Source organism: Lepisosteus platostomus, chromosome 1 (assembly GCF_059453375.1).
Source record: "Lepisosteus platostomus isolate fLepPlt1 chromosome 1, fLepPlt1.hap1, whole genome shotgun sequence".
Taxonomy (NCBI): Eukaryota; Metazoa; Chordata; class Actinopteri; order Semionotiformes; family Lepisosteidae; genus Lepisosteus; species Lepisosteus platostomus.
In genome coordinates, this window is record NC_142611.1 from 57,909,343 (window position 1) to 57,928,654 (window position 19,312).

Genomic DNA, 19,312 nt, shown 5'->3' on the forward strand with positions numbered 1-19,312 from the left:
TATGCAACAAACGTGTAGACCTGATGTTTACATATAGACTATACAGTATATGCCGGGAAATAACAAAATGTTTAAAAAAATGTTCCGCATCTGAACTTTTAATAAAACTTTTGAAAGTCTTTTTAAATAAAACGTTTTAATAAAAGTTATAAAAGTCTTAGTAAGTTTACATTTGTGTTTAACCCCATAAAAATGTTTACAGGCATTCCTTAATTTACAAATGTAATTCACTCCAAGAACACAATAAAAAAAATAATTCCCATGACATGATATGTAAATCCCTGTGATTGGTTCCAGAATCCCAGAGAAATCATGCCATAATTTACAGAATTGACTTTGCATAGAAGAAAAGCCTTACAACGACAACAATATTAATTTTATGTTAATTACTGAACATTGAAGCTGAGTTACTCTACAAGACTGCTTTCCATATATGAAATACTTTATATTGTACAGTAATGCTATTTAATACAACTTTACTAAAGAAGCCATATATGTTAGTTTCAGTTAATAAAACCTTACTTATTACTGCAAAAAAATAAAGAATAAATTAAGAGTATACAGCTTTCTTTATTAAATGTTAAGATTAAAGACACCAGAAAACTGATTTCAGTAAGTAGGAGGAGTTGTGATGGAAGAAATGCTCGTTATAGCAAAAACAAGTTCTTATTTCACAAAATATGTATAAAAAGTGTAGGATTTGGTGTTGATCACGGATGTAGGGTGCTTGGACCAACAGTATGCTATGCCCCTAACTATATCTGCACATCATTTGTTCGTAAATTGAAGGATACCTGAATGAAAACTGAGCTGGATTTACTGTATGTTACAAACATTCACATATTTGTTTGTCTCAGTTTCAAGGTGGTGATTTCATTTGTCTAACGCACTAGCAGCACTGACGCCTATTAGACACTGTAACATTTCCATTAAAAAAAAAGATAAAAAGGAAATTAAAAGCAACTTATCTTCATTTACAATTTGCTTTTTAAAAGCTCAACCTTTCCAATCTGTTGAACTTAACAGGAAAAAATAGAACCTCTCATTGCAGCTGTGATATTTTATACTGTACATCAGTACAACACATCCTAATAATAAGTGAAGTGATGTCATCACTAAGCAGGTTAGTGTGTCTGTTCCAGAGAGTGGAGTTTCTGATGTTTGCGCTGTTATTTCTGGACAAAGAACAAAAACTTTTAAATACTGTCAAGCTTTAAAAATGTGTCCTAGATAATGAATGGTAATGTCTATGAAAAAGTTCTGCGAGTAAAGTACAATATACTGTATGTGAAAACTGCTCATAACCCTCTGATACACAAGGTGAAATGGTCAGCCACAGACTCAGTTTAAAAACCTGTCTATGATCACTTCATTCAATTCAATTTCTCAATCGTCTTAACCCTAGACGGCACTGAAAAAAAAAATAAAAACAAAAAACATTTTGAAAAAAGCCATCGCTCATCATCTGGAGATTGACTGAATGAAAAACGTTCCAGGACCATCGGGAGCTCTTTCTTAAGGTAACTTTGGGATTATAAAACTTCTGTTCTGTTTTCCAACAACTAGTAGAAGCCAGTCAACTGATAATTGTCTTGTTTAACAGGGATTTCCCTCTGAAACTCTGCCGCTTTGATCTGAGGAAAAGGTTGCAGTGAAACAACTTTCTCGGGTCCAGCAATGAGTTCATTAGAAGTTCATTATCAGAAAACGTTTATCGCAGAACCTAGGTGATCACCAGGGGCCTTGTTAAAATGAAGAGAAACTCTGAATGTAGCCAGAAATGTTTGAAACAGGCCCAGACTTAGCTACTTATTGATTCTGGAGCAAAATACCAGTAAAACAAGACATAATGTAGGAGAGGAATAGAAACTGGAAAACCTAAATAAAAGATTTACAGTACGTAATGTTATATATTATGCTAAGTCTCAATCATTTTAAAAATTGATTACTGTTGTATGTACATTCTTAAGACAGCAAAACAAAAAAGAAAATCTGTACAATTGCATATAATAACTTTCTACAATAAGGGAAAATAAAATTAATATGGAACAGTATCATTAATAGTTTAACTAAAATATCTATGGTTTATTTACCTTAAAGACCATTGAAGGATAAAAATGTTCTCTCCTCAGAAACATTTTAATTCAGCAACATTACTAAGTGAAGTAATCATAAGGTAAGGGATTTAAAAGCCACGAGTTTAAAGCAAATCACTCTTTTTTATGTGTGATCACTTTCCAAGGCAGACAGCCACTTGCAACTTCTAATTTGAATAAACTGGGAATCAACAACCAGTCAGAATGTGTGCCATTGAAGTCTGTCTCTCTTTGGTCATGTTAGCTATAAGGTAATCATGCATAAGTGCATTTTGTCTCTGACAGAATGTCCCATTTCTGAGGGGTATAGGAGCTAAAATTCATAAGGGAATTATTTTACTTACTTGACCCTTATCTTAGCTTTTTAGTGTTACTACTTAAGACTCAAATTCACAAATTATTCTCCTGTCCTGATGGAGACAGGCAAAGGCAAACCCACTAAAAAACTCTGACAAGACTATTAACTTACAAATAAGGCCAGGCAGCCACAGCTTGTATGAAATGAATAAAAAAAGTGCTTTAATTAAAAAAAAACTGCTTTAAAAAACACTACAATGTATCTTTCACATTTAAAATGTTATTTATGTTTTACAATTGTTGGGATTAAAGCTCATAATCAGATTTCTACAACAAAAGATTAATAAAATTGATATATTGATGTATCATTTAACTTTGCCCATTGGTGAACATTTGGTTTACATTAAGCTAACATCTGATTACAATTTAATATAGTATATATATACATCCCAAATCTGTGAAGAGTATCATTCACCTGAAACACGAGTCTTTATACGTCGGACAGCTCATTCTGTTTGACTGTTTGACTACCTTTAAATCGTTTTTACTAAATAAAACATTTGTTTTGATTTTTTCCCCACAAAGAGGCAACTAATCAATGTCTTGAAATAATTATCCCATTGACCAAAAAACTGGTCCAATTTTGATTCTAGTAAAAAAAACTTAAGCTATAACAACTAGGGATACACAATCTATAACATTTACAAAATCATGAATGTGCTTAGTAGACAATTATTAAACTGAAATGATCTTATTCTCTCTGACTGTGTTTTATACAAAACATTAAAGTTGCTTTAAAAGTTAATAAATAAAACTTATTCCATCGAAGTAGATTAAATATATTTTGATAAACAGTTTTTATCGTAAAGTTAAAAACACGTTGATGAACACTTTTTAACGTAAAGTTGTATATATTATTGACTACATATAGAGTACTCTGGCAATGCATAACAAAAAACTGTTTTCTTATATCTTTTAAATTATTGTCACTACATTACATTAAGATAGTACAGTAATAATGATCATGTACTGCCCAGTTTTACCACAAGATGGCAGTCCAGTCTGTTTTAATTCAGTATTAGTGTCTTTCACCCTGCATTTCTACATCTGTCTCCCCTTGCCTAGCACCCTCACCACAGCACACCCCTGGTTTGCAGCTGAATGTTTATGTAGGCCGAGAAAATGAGGGATACCTGACAGAGTTTAGTAGGATGTGGGAGAGGAGAACAATTCTAATCAATGTCAGCACGCAACAAAAACAATTCCTAATATAAACGTCATCAGAAGCTCTCCTGTCTCCCGGAGAATGGACCATGGAAGTCATCTGTTTAAGGCTTATTAAGTGCGTGGGACGTTACAAATGCATTATGCAAACGTGGAAAGGGGCCACTTTACAGTACTGTATTTGGAAAACGAAGAAAGGAAGCAGAACTGTGTTTGTAAGTCCTATGGCTTACAGACCTCCCTGCGGTTTATGGCAATGGCGCATCACTTTGTTCTTCTGTTCCACTGAACTGGTGTGATTAGAATTCCACTACAAGCTCTGCCTTTTCCTTCTGAATCAACAACCGAGCTCAGAGCAAGGCACACGTACAAGCTCACTGTCTGTGAGATCTGATTGCGTGACCTAAATTTTGAAGAAAATAAGCCATTTAGTTCACCCACATGATGTCAGTGCTGTTTATGTGTCTTTAAAGGGGTGATTGAATTTAGCTACTTTTTTAATGACAGTAGGAAAGAAATCTTGAGGGTAAGTTAACATTATTTTGTTCAATCTTTGTAATATAAAAGCTGCATCAATACATTTTTATAGATATTACTAAAACAAGCTAATATCATTATTAGCTTGATGAAAATATTGTAATAATATATCTTTCTTTTTTACTGGAAACCTCAAATACAGGCGTGTAGTAATTATTATCACGCTCATTCTACATACTATGTAATTGTCAATTATAGCGTACTAAGTGCATTTTGACAAAACAGACTTCTTAAATTCCATCTTTGTCTTATATTCATAATTGTATGGTACTAATGTCTTAACAAAATATTTAAATCTGTTCCAAACAAATTAATAAAAAATAAATATTTGTTATAGCTAAAATTTTACTTAGTGTTTAGTTTGGTTTTATTACAACAGCTTTGTAAAAGGTTAATAATTCAAGGATATGCAGGAAACTAACATTAACCACCATAATCCTGTAACTACTAATAATAGCAATAATAAAAAAACGATCACTGTTCTTTGCTTATATAGAAACAAACTAATGTCATGAGTACTCTCCACATTATTTAAAATGTCAGTAAGTGTAACATAACTGAATAAAAGGCTGAATTTACCTGTTTTTAAAAATATATTTTTCATCTTTGTGCATCTAATAGATTTAATAACAAGCTTTCGTAAATATCAGATGTATTGTTACAAATAAAAATGAAGTCCTAGAACGATGCAAAACAAATGCTTTCACCTAAGAGTAAAACACTGAATGATACTGATAAAAGTGTATGAGAAAGCCAAATGTTTTAAAATGTATTTTCTTGAAGAAAGGGTTGAAAAGAGAATTACAGCAATCTCAACACTAGGAAACTTATACGCATGTTCTAGTTTTGAAAATAAGAATATCAAAATAGTATCTTGCACAGATACTTTTAATTTAAACCTCTATACAGTAGCAAGGAAAATTTTTACTCTTCAATACATTGACACGTTTAGAACGAGCAGTCTGAAACTGTCAGCTTCTGCTAAATGCTCAAACCAACACATCTGCATACTTTCCTATTTGCAGCATATGCCTACATGTATATTACAAGACAAATTAAATTGATATTTTTGTGGTTCATAAATTTAAATGCACTGTCCTATATGTTTTATAGATCATGTAAAAATAATGGCAAGTAAATACAAGTAAATAAAATAAATAATCTGAAGTAATTTATAATGCATGGCTTTAAACAAATTCAGGACCAGAAGCCTTTAAAAAAACACACCTTTTTAAGAAAAAAAACTGAAGCAAAACAGTATGGTATACTGTATATTGCATCTACTTTTTCCTTATGCCTAAGGACTTAAGTTTTAATATTTATGGTTGCATTACAAGTAAGTAAACAGCAATCAATTTAACTTTAGACTATAGTTTAGAAAGGTGAAAAAGGCCATTTAATTAAACACGTGTGTAAGAACAAAAAAAATCACAATTTGTCATTAATTGTAGTAAATTTGTTAAATAAACGCTTAGTGTCTTGTAGTGTGTCTAAGCCATATTAACAAGGAGAAGCACACTGCAACAGTACGTCTGCTGTTCTTTGATCATGTTTGCAGCCATATGTTATGGTAAGTAAGGGCAGACCTGAACATGTTTCAGTTTTATTAAGCCCACCGCTCTGTTTACAGATAAAATACCATCACTGATGGTGAACTTTCATCTGTCTCAGAACCCAGGGCACACTTACTGTCTCTTAGTGGCTTTTCGCCTTAATGCGCTGGCATTTGAAAAATAAATGTCACACAGCTTAAACGCAAAGGCAAATCCAACTAACTGCGGAACATTCCTGAAGCCCAGCCTGCTTGTGTGTCTGTATGTGTGCGCGCACAAAAAATGTACATTTTGTGCAAAGAAAAGTGGTGATTTGGACTTGTGAAAAGGAGTCCAGAGCTACTAAATGGATAGAGTGTGCATATCTAGCTGGCGAGGTGGGAAAAAGGAGCTGTACTCACTGCCTGGGTTCTCTCCGATGCTGCTGTTCTTGCCATTCCAATACCAGAGCAAAAGGGTGGCGTCTCTGGACCCTGACAGGACATAGCAGTCTCCACCGATGTAGGATTCAGACCTCGCCAAACATGTTACCACATCGCGATGCCCGAAGACGATCTGAGTCAGTTTACCTGCAATGCAATGGAAACGTGTGACCCGAAGGGATACTAAAATCTTGACAACCATAATAAGACTACAAATATAAAAGCTTCTGTGTAACTGCATAATATGCAGAAGTGTTTCATGTTTTTAATTAAAAAATTTTTGAAAGCTCTGCAAGCCATTATTGTAACAGAACTATAACACTTTTTTTCTATTTACTATGGTATTTTTCTTCAAAATCAATGTGGCAGTCATAGCCAAGCAACTCAAGCTTTATCAACATTTACAGTATGACTGCATCGCAACAAAACAGCAGGCTTTGTAACACTAGACCTAAAAATTTAGTACGTTTTAAGGAGATTGCTAAATGTAACTCTAAATGTGTAACTCGATGAAGATTGCTAAATGTAACTCTCAATAAGTAAATACCCACTTAGTTTCTTATAGTACCTATAGTCTTATAGACCACATAATTAAGGGAAAGCTGTTTATTTTCACAATCATTTGTCTCAGGTACAGGTAACAGAGCTTGTGTGTGCTTTTTCTGAAGCTTTAAATTGAGTAAAAATACAATCATTAAGTGCAAGGTTTTGTCATTTTTTAGTGTTACTTAAATCAAAATAATCCCTAATAGTCTTTTGTTTGTGAACCAGTTCAACCGCCCACATTTGTTACAAAAGATGCCCACCTTGCTGAGGTATTGATAACAAAAATAAGGAACACAACAAACTTCTAGAAAAATACAATACATTTCAATTTCAAATTATTAACTATGGACAGTAAAATTTAATGACATCATGCCCTGTGAATTTCAATTACCCACTTCACAGGGTTTTATTGTTGCACATTGAACGCTGTATTCCTTCTAGAAAGATCTCTTTACACTGCATGACTGTAATAATTTTAATAATAAAATCTGGCTGGGATTTTCTAATCAACACAGCTGGCAACAACATTTATAGGTGGACAGTTGTCATAGCTGGCACTTTTAGATGTGGAAAGAACAGCGTTTTGCCTTTTATGCAGAATTTAAATGGAAATATTTACTTTCATTCTGAAGCTTGTTTGAACATCTAATAGGCCTTGCATAGAAAAAAATTGTATAAACTGAGAAAAAATCAAATTAACGTTTGTCTTAAGTGCAATGTATTCAATTCTGTATTAGCTAGCAAAAACAGTAAGGGCAAAACGCATCGTTTTTAAATCCAACACAGCTTCACTCAATCACATGGCAATTTATGCCACTAATTGATTGGTATGGTACTCTCACTACAGTGCTGAAGTCATTGATTCATGACTTTACTTCTCCTCACAACAAATGAATACGAACGCCATGCAACCTCAGCTCTGTTTCGACCCAGAAAACACACCAGTAACAACAACAACAACTGTTAAGACGCACCCACCAATAGTGCTATCATAAACTGTCATTCAAATATTTTAGCCAAGTAACTTGCATGTAGCCTGACCTCCTTTTGAGCCTAATCCAATTTAAGGTGACAGTTTCTCATTCAGCACAAGGGAACTCTATATTTAATGCAAACATAAGGTCAAAAGAAAGTGCAAAGGACACAGGAAAAGTGGAATAAATGCAAGTTATTGTTTTTTCTGTTTTGACTACAAGTAAAAGAGCAATGATTGTTTTCATGGTAATCGCATTAGACTAACACTGTTTTCAGCTGTTTGCTGTTTACACTCTGTCAATGAGCAAGATAAAACTATCCATGGTAATTTAAGGCACATGAAAAATATTCCAAAATACCATAAAACTAATCTAAGGCATAACATCCAATTAAAAAATGCATTGAGACTCAGAAGATACACTGATGTATAAGAGTTGCCCATTTAATAAGAAATCGCTGTAAAGCAAATTTGACAGGGTAAAACTGTTTCAATACATCGTGAAAAGAACCTGCTGTCTATTAACATATCCTCAAGGCATATCAACAAAGCCGAAATTTTCACAGATTTTCAAAAGAAGTATAAATATTTGTTCTTCAAAGCCCTCAAAACTTACAATGTGTATGCAAGTGTAATTGTTGTCAGATTTCAAACTGCACTGAAACACAGGCGCCTAATGCTGATTAAATTATATGTACTGTGACCTCCTGAGTCAGGCTGAGTATATTTTTATTACCAGTTTCATTACCACTGATGAAATTTATTTGAATATTAGCATTACTCGGAGCTTGTACACCACAGAAAAAGGAGGTATTCCACATGGTTTTCATACCTCTGCAGAAAATGTATGCACTACACCAGGGATATTATTTACACAATGAAAAAGAACTGAAAGCTTCTCAAGTAGCCAAATCATCTCAATGTATAACAAGATTTCAACACACCATCTACTGGACCTGAGGGCAAACAGAACTCTGATATATAAGGAGCACTATTTAACACAACTGGAGACTGTGATGGGAGCAATAAAAAGTACAGCATTTAATACAAGTAGTATTAATGGGATTCAACTCCTTTTCTGCACTGAATAAGAGCAAACTATTTCAAGCAAGCACTTTCCAGAAAAAGGAACTGAACACACACATGAGAAAATGCCTTCACAAATCCACAGCCGACACTCAATCAATTCACTCAACAAACAGAGGACAAATGGAGCTAACAGTAATTAACTGTTAAATTATGTTAAGACTGCACAACAATATGAGGAATCAAAGTCTCCATGAGAGCACAACACAGCTGATGGTTGTAAATGCAACAATTAAAGTTATATTTTTGTTAGAGATTATTAATATAAATACACACTCAAATAAATAAAAGAGTCCAGCTTTATTTAACACCCATTTTTCTCCCCCCATGCTCAACACAATGCTATGCCTTTAAATTGAATTCGGAGCTTATGCAAATCTCCAGGCAGGTACAAGCAGTTTGGAAATGAAATCAGAGGATGAAGTTGTAACCCACGCAGCCTCATTTGTGACCTTGACCCCAGACTCTAGCGTCTCCTCCTGCCGTACAGGGAGCTGAGCCATGCAATTACCTGAGTCGGTGGAATAGACGCGGAAGCTCTTGTCCCAGAAGCCGCAGACCAGGATGAAGCGGTTGTCGGCTGTGATCACAAAACACTGGGAATGGATCTGAATGCTTTGGTCCAGGAGGTCAGTGATCTGTCGGCGGTGGGTGCCCACATTGCTGGCTGCAGACACACACAGAGGGATGCATGTCAGCAGACTGGAAAGAGCCAGGCTGCAGCTGATCACTTACATCCTGTCACAAGTATCCACCACACATAGTGATTCAGAATACCTTACTGCACGTTAATAAATGCTAAATATGTACCATTTAGTTGGATAGAGCATGCTTCTTTAAAAAAAATCTTTTTCCCGAAATGCAGTTTCTCTAAAAAATAGGTGCTACAAAATGTGAGGAAAAGATTCATCATCTCAAGAAGGCAGCACTGCTTCAGAAGCTTATCTTGTGAAATGTTAATACAGATATTAATCCTTATGCAAAAGGGCTGATATAGACCTTACAAGCACTTTGACCTACGGTATCTACCTGCATTGGTTTGTACATTGGCCATTTATTGTCCACTGTTTTTACATTCCACTAAATTTTAAAAAGCCATAGTGACAAGAAACATTTTTATTGATGAATTTTGCTTGGTTTTTGCTATTCGGTATGCACTATGGTTTTCAAAACCAAATAAATAAAGGAAATATGATAACATGAAATAATTGTCCCAGTCTCAGGTTTTCCAGTATTGGTCTTTGAATTAATATTATTAGATACTTCTGCATATTTTAATGTGTATCATGCTTATGGTCTGAAACCAAATTACACATTAAAAAATAAGAAAAAGAATCTGAAAAAATCAGATAAGCCAACATTTTCTAATGCTTAGTGTAAAAACAAATGCTCTTCTAACGGTTTTACATAGATTTCTTGAGCTTATAATTAAGTACAGTACACTGCACCAAGAATCATTCTGATTCTATTTTTTTCAGAGGCAGACTGAAGCTGGGATGACTCATTAAAAAGCTGCATCTCATTTCCATGAATGTGCAAAATAACCAAACAGTAAAACAATCTGTTATTTCCAGTGATGAAAACAAATCGACCATCCGTCCTAAAAAAGAAACGCCATTTGAAATAAAAAGTTGTTGCTTCAGCAACACAAGGAGACCATCATATTTTATCTTGCTGGAGAGATGTGTAATTACACTTTTAAGCTCTTTGTCTGAACAGCAGGCCCATAAAGGGAGAAAAGCTGATGTCCTTAATGATGAAATTCTGGGAGCACGTGCTTTATTTTTCACCTCGCACAACTGCTAGGAACCCCGCTGTTATTATGAAAATGCTCGCCAGTGCTGGAGCAACTACATTAGAGAAGTACCAATTCATCACCGCAGCACCCTTCTTCTGCTCATCAACAAGTCTGAGTGATGAAAGGAGCCTGTATTGTCCTGACAGCACTTCATGCGCATTCTCAATCACACATTATTACAGCATCCATATTAATTTTCACTGACACACGTCCTATCCCTGTTCAAATTAGGCAGCCCAACGAGGGGGAGTTGATGAAATACCAGCATAGCCACAGCTCATTGCATTCCAATTTGCATGCAAATGGTTTATGAAGGAAATTCCATTCGGGGAATGTGCAAGTGAAAAACAACAGTAATCTACACCTCAGGGCCACCGCACAGAGTGTAATGAATCGCAAAGGAAGAGAGACAAGTGACAGACCTATCAGAGGATCGATTTCCACAGGCAGCTGGTACGGTTGTTCTTGGACAGAGCCTTGATGGCCTGGAAAAGAAGAAAAAGAACATTCATATCACAAAGGTATAGCTATATTTGTTTGAATTGACGTAAGCATACAAAAACGAAATTTTGCAAGATGCAAGTACATGAAAAAATATGAATAAACAGATGCACTCTTGACGGGTACAGCTTTGCTCTGCCTCTGACAGGATTTGATCACATTTGCTTGCAGGCACAGAGCAGACTAGGCATACACAAGTCCAGGGGTTTCGCCTGTTTAGGTTTCAAGGGGGTTTGGTCACTTGCGTAACAGGTTCAGTGCCACTGAGCCCTCTCACATTCTGCCCCTTTCAACTCCTCCTCTGCAGAAACCTCGGTGACCTCAGCTTGTGACCAATATGATTAATGTGACGAGTGCAGCTCCACTCTGCCTCTTCCGGGATTCGATTATGGCCCGCTGCAAGCTAAGTGCACATACAGCGCCACTCCCTTGGCAATGGCCAAATTCGTGATAAGGATTTCCAGCTTGGGAGAATTCTACACTGTCTAGGATTCAAGAGGATGATGTTACCGGCGTAACGTGCTCAGTACCACTGCAAGTTTGGGAACATGGTAAAGATTCATAGGGAGACTGCCAAGTGTCCAAAAGCAGTGAATCCTTGACATCAGGCAACTGCAACTGACATCTCCAGCCAGTGCTACAGTAACTCTCTTGTAAAGCACCACGGAACTTGCCATGGGCCAAGAAATGATGGCTCTGGTAGGTGGGTGTGGGGTGAAGGCATGTGTCTGCAAGCCCACATTCTCCCTGAGCAGTATAGGTTGTAACCACAAGGCAAGTCAGAAACTACCGCTGATTACAAATTGGATTTGGTGAAATAACAAAACCTAAAAACATGCGGTTTGAAATAAAAAATACAAATACTTGGAACCAAGCATGGCAAACGGGCAGCAAAAGGAAGTTTTTGCAAATTTCTAGGGGTCGTGTCCTGCAGATTGACACAATAAAAAACGGTGCTTCTTTCCTGGTGCAGCAGTATGCCTTATGCTCTTAGCATGCAAAAAATAATTCTTACCTACAAAAAATTATAAATTAATTTTCCTGCCTAGATAAATTAGATGCTGCCACTCCATGAACAGCTGTCCGGGCTCATGACGATGGAAGAAATTCCAAATCTGCAGCAGTAAACACTTTGTGTACTTGTCCCAGTTTTTCTTTGTCAGATTGAAATTGCCATAAAAATAGCATCATGGACACATAAAGGTAAAGCTTTTGAACTGTTTCCCAAATAATCATGCAGGACTGTTTACAATTCTTCCACATTAAAACCCAAAGTGTCAGCCGTTATCATTACAAATGTTTTTTTAATGGTGGCAGTCACAGGGTGTCTGAACTGAAGTCCTATTCAAAACTCTTGTGTACCATCATGAAACAACCTATTCATTAACTGCAAACGATGCCTCCGTTCTTTTGCAATTGGATACATTTTCTTTGGGATAGTGTTGTCTAGAGTCAACTACAGTATTTGATGACAGCATGGTGAAAGTAGTCCAGAACCCTCTGGCTTGGCTAATTAAATGTTCTAAGAATTATCTGCATGTACTGTAGCTCCAACAGCAATGCTGTCTGGTGTTTTCCTTTATATAAAGCGTACAATAAAAATTTAAAAAACTTGCTCAGAGATGTAAATATGTAAGATCTTCAGTGCATTTTTCTTTCTTTGTCAGGAAGTTAATTACATGATGATATTTAAGCCTCAATGCAACCATTGTTTTCTTTGCAGCTCTTAGAAGACAAGAATGTCAATACTTGACAAAAGAAGGACTCTGTACAATTGTACAGCAAATCGATAGCTTCCTGACAAATACATCTGAACATGTCAAAGCTACCCATGCTAAAGTGAAGTCAATTATTTTGGTACGGTCAATCATAATTTTATAACACTGAAATTCTCTAATCTGCTATAAAACATGTTTTATTTATATTTTCAGGTTTATTTTACAGCAATATAACTGCCAGTATATATCTGGCAACATAATAAGTAAGGTGTTTTATGCCTAAGTAAGAAAAAAGTAAAAAAGTAAGAAAAATATTAATCCTTATATGAAATTGCATTAAAACATTTTTTTTAGGACCCTTCCTAACAGATGAGTTAGAAAAAAAGGACAAACATTTCCTTATAAAGAAAACAAAATAATCAAAACCTTCAGGGCTATTGAATGATTTTCAATTACATCATGTTTTGAGATCAGATATACAATATTTAAAACATTGCATAATATAAGTGTTAGCTCTTGATGAATTCATAGTACACATGCTAATATCCCAAGGAAATCTAACCTGCTCAACATACAATTATGCTTCTTTCGAAACATAAAAGAAACTTCCATATATTCAACTTTGGGTTCTTTTTCAAAGGATTGAAATTGTTAAGTATGACCAATGATCAAGTTGTTCTTATTTATTAAGTTAAAAAGTTTAAGAGCACCAGATACATTAATCTGCAGGCCTTCAGCTCTCCAGGACAGGGGATGCTTCAGTGCTGTGATAAAAGCTAAAGAAGGCCATACACACCTCGAATGAACATCCAGTCACTGATATATGATTACCTGAAACATTAATTAATAATGTACATTTACTGTACATACATTTCTCCCTCATTATAATCATAAAAACATACAGTATGAATCTTCCTTATTTTTGAATTGGCAGAGTTCGGTAAGAAGCGAGCAAAATTAAAGTGAAAGGAACAGATAAAAATACATTCAATTCACATGTATGACCTATATTCGCAAAATTGCATGATAAAAGGATGGCTGTGAAATGTCATTTGTACTTAAAATGGTTGTATCAGTTCTCTAAAATAAGCACATTTTCTTTTTAAAGGTGAATGATTCCTTACCCGTGAGCCCGTGCCACTTGTTGACCGCGAAGAGCCTGTTGGCCGTCACAGTGATGATGGCAGACCCCGACAAGCCAGGCTGGGTGTTGGCGGCCACGTGGGCCACGGGGGAGTTGGACGGAAACTTCAGCACCATGATGACATCCTGCTGCATTTGCTCAGTGAACATCAGAGGGGTCTGCAGGAGGAGATACTGTTGAGTGGCCCACGGCGGGGGAACGAAAACCAAACAGAGGAGGCGGGGAACGACCCGGGAAAGGATGAGAGAGAAAAGCACAGGGAAGAGAGATCAGGTTAGGAAACCACTGCAGAACAGCACAGCCAAGCCAAAGGTAGAAGTTTAGATCAGCAGGCAAAGGGCTGGACATTCACAGAACTGGAGCTGATTGACAGGAGTTGGGTTTCCAGATCAAATGATTTCTTTCAGGAAAAAAGCCAAACTGAATAGAGCTAAAGATCTTCTACACTGCACAGTCATATTTTTCTAATATATGCTTCAATAGTAATACGTCTTTGATTCATACAGCACTTTTCAATTCAAAGAATCCCAAAGCACTTCACATACAGAAGGCGGATCCCCCAGCACTACTCATTGCAGTATCCTGTTTCCTGTCTCACTGCTGACCATAGACAGTCTTGCTTGGCTTCTGCGATTTGATTTTGATGAGACCAGGCTACAAGGTGATAGCACTGCTGTGCAGAAAGCTTCTTTCAGCAGCACACAGATGTTTCAACTACTTATTATTAGTTATTAACTAATGTATATAAAGTAATTATTAGTACTATTAGATTTTACAAATATTTGATTTAAATGGTAAATAAACCTATTCAAGGTATGCAATATCCTGTCAAGAATGTTGGTACTTGTTGCACAATAAACTTGAATTGAAAATTAATATATTGTACATTTTAAAGGAAGCAATTACATTTCCACATCCAAGACAGAAAAATAATAATGTGAGGTATTAGCAGCCCCACAACTTTCAAGGGAAGACAAATTGTAAGATTTTGAAGCAGCCAAAAAGGTGACAGTATTTTAAGGTAATTAGGTTGCTTCTGAAGTTTTACTGCAGGGGCAAGAAATTAATCTCCCCTGGTTATTACACAAAAACTGAAATGTGTAGAATTGTCTGAATGCTGTTAACCATTAGTCAAAATGATTGCTAACAAAAGCAAATTATATCTGTATGTAAACCTATCTACTGCAATTATAAGAAAAAGGTTTTATAAATGTAAACGTTAAGATGACATACCACTGCCTGGCTCAATACATGTACAATGGTCCACAACATTGCCAGTAAGTAATTACTAAAGACAAATTTCCCATTCTTAAATTTGAAAAAAAATAATTTGCTTTAAAAATAATGACCTTTTTTGAAGATTTTAAAACAAAACATTAACATGCCTGCTATCCTGTTACACAGAATACAGCAAGACAGACAGAGTGAAGTGGCTGAATATTCTTATGAAGACAATGAATTGGAATTGTAATGAATAGTAAATTTCAAAAGCTACATTCACATATGCATTTACAAAGACTGTAGATGGAATGGAATGAATAAGAACTGGCAGCAGATGTATTTATGCTTCACTACTTTGTTGATGTAAATATAATTAGGGAAAAAAAGTTTTTTTTATAAAGACTAAATGAAGCAAAATCCATTAGAAAGGTTGTTTTTTTTCCATGTGTAACCAAATGCCCTTCTTTGCTCCAAATGACACATACTTAAGGTGTGAATACAAGTTATGCTACTCTACTTCCCTTCTGTGCAAGTGGCTTAAAGCCAATCAATATTATGAGCTAATCCTTCCCAAATACTCATTCAATTAAAGGTGTCAGTAATGCCTCATCTAATGTGGCCTCAATTAAATCCAGAGATCTGATGTTGCAAAAGCACCAGGGGACGTGCCAGGAGCTACACACCCAGACAAAACAGGCACTGTGCATGTGCTTGCTAATTGCTACACCTGGTGTAAATTACTGCTTATGCACTGTACACAGCATGAGGCAGACATCAAAACACCCACGGAAAAAGCCAAGCTTTCTTTTCAAAGCTACTGTCCCTTTAAGGACAAATTTGAGAATGGAAAGGAGGATAAATATATTAGAAGAGGGGATTCCATAATGCCTTCTTAAATGCTTTATTCACCTTTGGTATCTTGTCTCTGTAAAATGGAACACAGGCTTGGCATGACCTGTAAACAACCTGAGCCCATGCAGACTTGAGGCTTTTGGACCCGGCATTAAAGAATGGGCAAACTGCTAAAATTCCCCCAGAATGAAAGAAATTCCAGTTCTAGTCATACTACTGTAAAGCCCTATTCAGTTAATATTATTACAGTACATAAAACCATATTCATTTAATGAATGAGTCTGAACAGTATGTGTTTTGTATGCGCATGTTAAAGTAAGAATGTGAAACACAAGGGATTTCACACAATCCTGGAGCATTTAACCAAAAATGTAATGTACAGGATTTACTTATGTGTATCTGTTTCACTACTGAATGCTATACTGATGTTATACAAAAATGCACACGGACCTTTCTCTTTGGAGTTTTAAATGCATTTTAGAAAATGAAAAATAAACTTTTTTTAAGTTTAGAATCCATAATTTTTTGGTACTTATTTGTGTATCGTTTTCTCAAACCTGTGACACCAGAACCACAGAGCTTAACCTGACCTTGGGTGAGCACCTTTGCCAGTTGAGCCACTTGGAAGACAGTATTTTATTTTCCTGCAACCTCTAACAGAGCACTGGCTGACCACATTGTAGCAAAGTAAGTGCCTCCACAGGCATTTTATAGTGTATATGCAGGATGCCCAATTGGGCTGGAGTCTTTGGCTCTAAATATGTAACAAGAATAAATACATATGTGAAGGTTAAGAAAGCTGTACTAATCATTTTTATGTGGTGTAACTGTATAGTATATAGGTGTTTTGAAACACTCAGTACTGTATATGATAAACAAGCCGTCAAGACAGCAACACTGTTTTATTTTCAGTGTACTCCCTATGTGGTCTGAAAGTCAAACTTCCTCTTGTGTTGACAACAGTTCACAGTGAAAACAACACTTCAGTTTGATTTGGTATTGCAAGATATAAAATATTTAAATGAGAAATTTTGTTTGCTCAGACATATTTTTTATCAACATGTACTAAATAAAATACAGTATAAAAGAACAAAATTCTAAATCCTAGAGAATGTAAGAAAATGTTTTCTCCTAAAATATAGATTTTTTTTGGTATATATTAAGAAGGCTTCTTTTTAGCATTATACTCTTATATTTATCAAATGTCATTAGAAAATTAACCTAACATTGCAGCCAATTCACATGTCAACCTAACATTACACTCAGCAAGAACAGAATAACTGTAAACTCTGAATATAACACACTCTTTGGGAGAGCAGCCCTGTCACAAATTCTCACGTTTTATTGGAGAGCTTTCCCATCTGTAATAATGTTTTTGCAAAGAAATTTTCCAATAATATGTAGTGTTTTCATTTTTAATGATTTTGTAAGATTAAATGTTAGTTTTGCAATAGATCATCAGTAGTCCAAGAGTTTCTTACCTAATTTAACATAATGCAGGCAAAGTTTGGTGAAAACTGCAGTCTGTGGAACTACTAGTAATACCTATTGGCATTCTATAGAGACTTTCAGATCTGCATGGATGTTATTCGTAAGAACCAAATACATACGTGTTTAATGTCGAAAGCACATTGTAGAGAATCCCTGTGTTTGACAGGTTACTAGTGATTTTGACAATGTCATTACCATCAGCATGAATGGATGCCAAGGGCTGACTAGATTGCAAGAGCAGGGCACAGAGTGCAGGCCAGCTTTCTTTAAAAAATCATCTGCTTTTGGTTTGTGTAGCTGGGCAAAGTCTGTGAAATTGAGGCAGTTCTGTCAAATTCTAAAGTCACACCTGCCAGAGTGAGATGGAAAAAAAATCAAATACAAGACACCTTTAACCACTTGAACATCAAAATATGTAAGTGCCTGTTAAGTTCAGAGTGTCCCATTTCCTTGTGCCCCTGCCACAATGTTTCAATTAAAATAGTTTGCACAACAGGATACTTTTTGCTTTATTATGATGATTTTAGTTCTTTTTTGAAAGACATTTTTTATATGATTAGAACCTGAGGATCTTTTTCTTATTTTTCGTTTTGTCACACAAGTTCACATGTTTTTACCATTTATTATTTCCGGTGAACAGAAGAAGAAAATAGGGTTCTCTGCAAAATACAACAAGTATGTAGGGTGAGAGTGTTATCAGTACATTCATATTCATAAAATAATGTATGCCAAAGCTCATTACGCCATGAAAATTGCTGTTCGTTATTCCACATGTAGTTTATTTCTAAAAGGTCCATAGCCAAATCCCTTTTTCTTAAAGGAACATTAATAACAACCTTCCGAATGAATTGTGTTTATATACTTCTGTTACATCACTTCCTGTCTTTTCCCCTGTATGAAGCACTGTCCATGTGGTGTGAATAATGATGGTGGAGGAGAATCCGGCTGTCAACACCACTAGGCCAATACACTAATAGGCACTTTGCCTGCCGGTATTCACTCTCTCCATTTCGCAGTCTCACACTAACACTGCTCTAGTTAAAAATATGCAGCTTTTCCTCATTTTCATTCTGGTGGCAAACACAATCTCTAGTGTTCACTGGTAGCTTTTTTAGGCTCTTTTCCAAAAATTAATCAGTTTCTGGTCTCTTAGATGCTAATGAAGAAAAGAGTTTAGAAAATAGGGTTCTCGGGGCTAGGACAGAGGGAAAAACAAAGCAAAACCTCAAATCTAATTTGAAGCAAACCAGCAGGCAACCATGAAAGACAAAACACAAGTTCAGGCTTACATTTAACAAGGCAGCACTGCAATTTATTGACCCATTGGATATTGGATTTAATTCTGGAATAGCTTGATTTAGATTATTTTGTGAAAACTGCACAATGCACCAATAAAGTCCTAGGAAAATCAGCAAGTAATCTAAACTCCTTTAAAAGGGCTAATGCCTGTCCCTGTAACATGACTCACCACCTGCATGGCAGAACTCCTTGGGGGGTGTGGCTCGATTAGCAGCTGACATGGGGTCTGTCCAAAGCTTCGTATTTGAGCCTCCACAGCCTGGAAACAAACAAGTCAAGATCGCATGTTAAGAGGTGCTAATTACAAGCTATAGGACTATAAATGTCACCTGAAAATGTCGAGTCGCACACTCTGGATCACATCACGCGTTTGAAAGTCAAGAATGGTTTTTTGAGGGTGTCTGAGCAGTCAGTGTGTGTGTGTGCATTCCCTCCCTCCCAATTTCAGGACAAACTGGCACCGGTACCGAGCATGAGGTCATTTTAGAGGACTCGAAACAGCATTTCCATGAGAAATGCAGTAAACTCTCCTTACACTGATTCTCTGACACTAA

At 35.9% G+C, this 19,312-nt stretch overlaps 1 protein-coding gene across 1 annotated transcript in view; it reads right to left on the bottom strand.

The window, feature by feature from the left end:
* Window positions 1-19,312, bottom strand: part of lrba (LPS-responsive vesicle trafficking, beach and anchor containing) — a 283,565-nt gene that overhangs the window by 11,447 nt on the left and 252,806 nt on the right. Inside the window, exons 48-52 of the mRNA XM_088633176.1 lie at window positions 18,928-19,017; window positions 13,876-14,068; window positions 10,955-11,017; window positions 9,246-9,401; window positions 6,109-6,276 (exon numbers count right to left, since the gene is read on the bottom strand). Coding sequence (XP_088489302.1) covers window positions 6,109-6,276; window positions 9,246-9,401; window positions 10,955-11,017; window positions 13,876-14,068; window positions 18,928-19,017 — 670 coding nt within the window. The remainder of the gene's footprint in view (window positions 1-6,108; window positions 6,277-9,245; window positions 9,402-10,954; window positions 11,018-13,875; window positions 14,069-18,927; window positions 19,018-19,312) is intronic.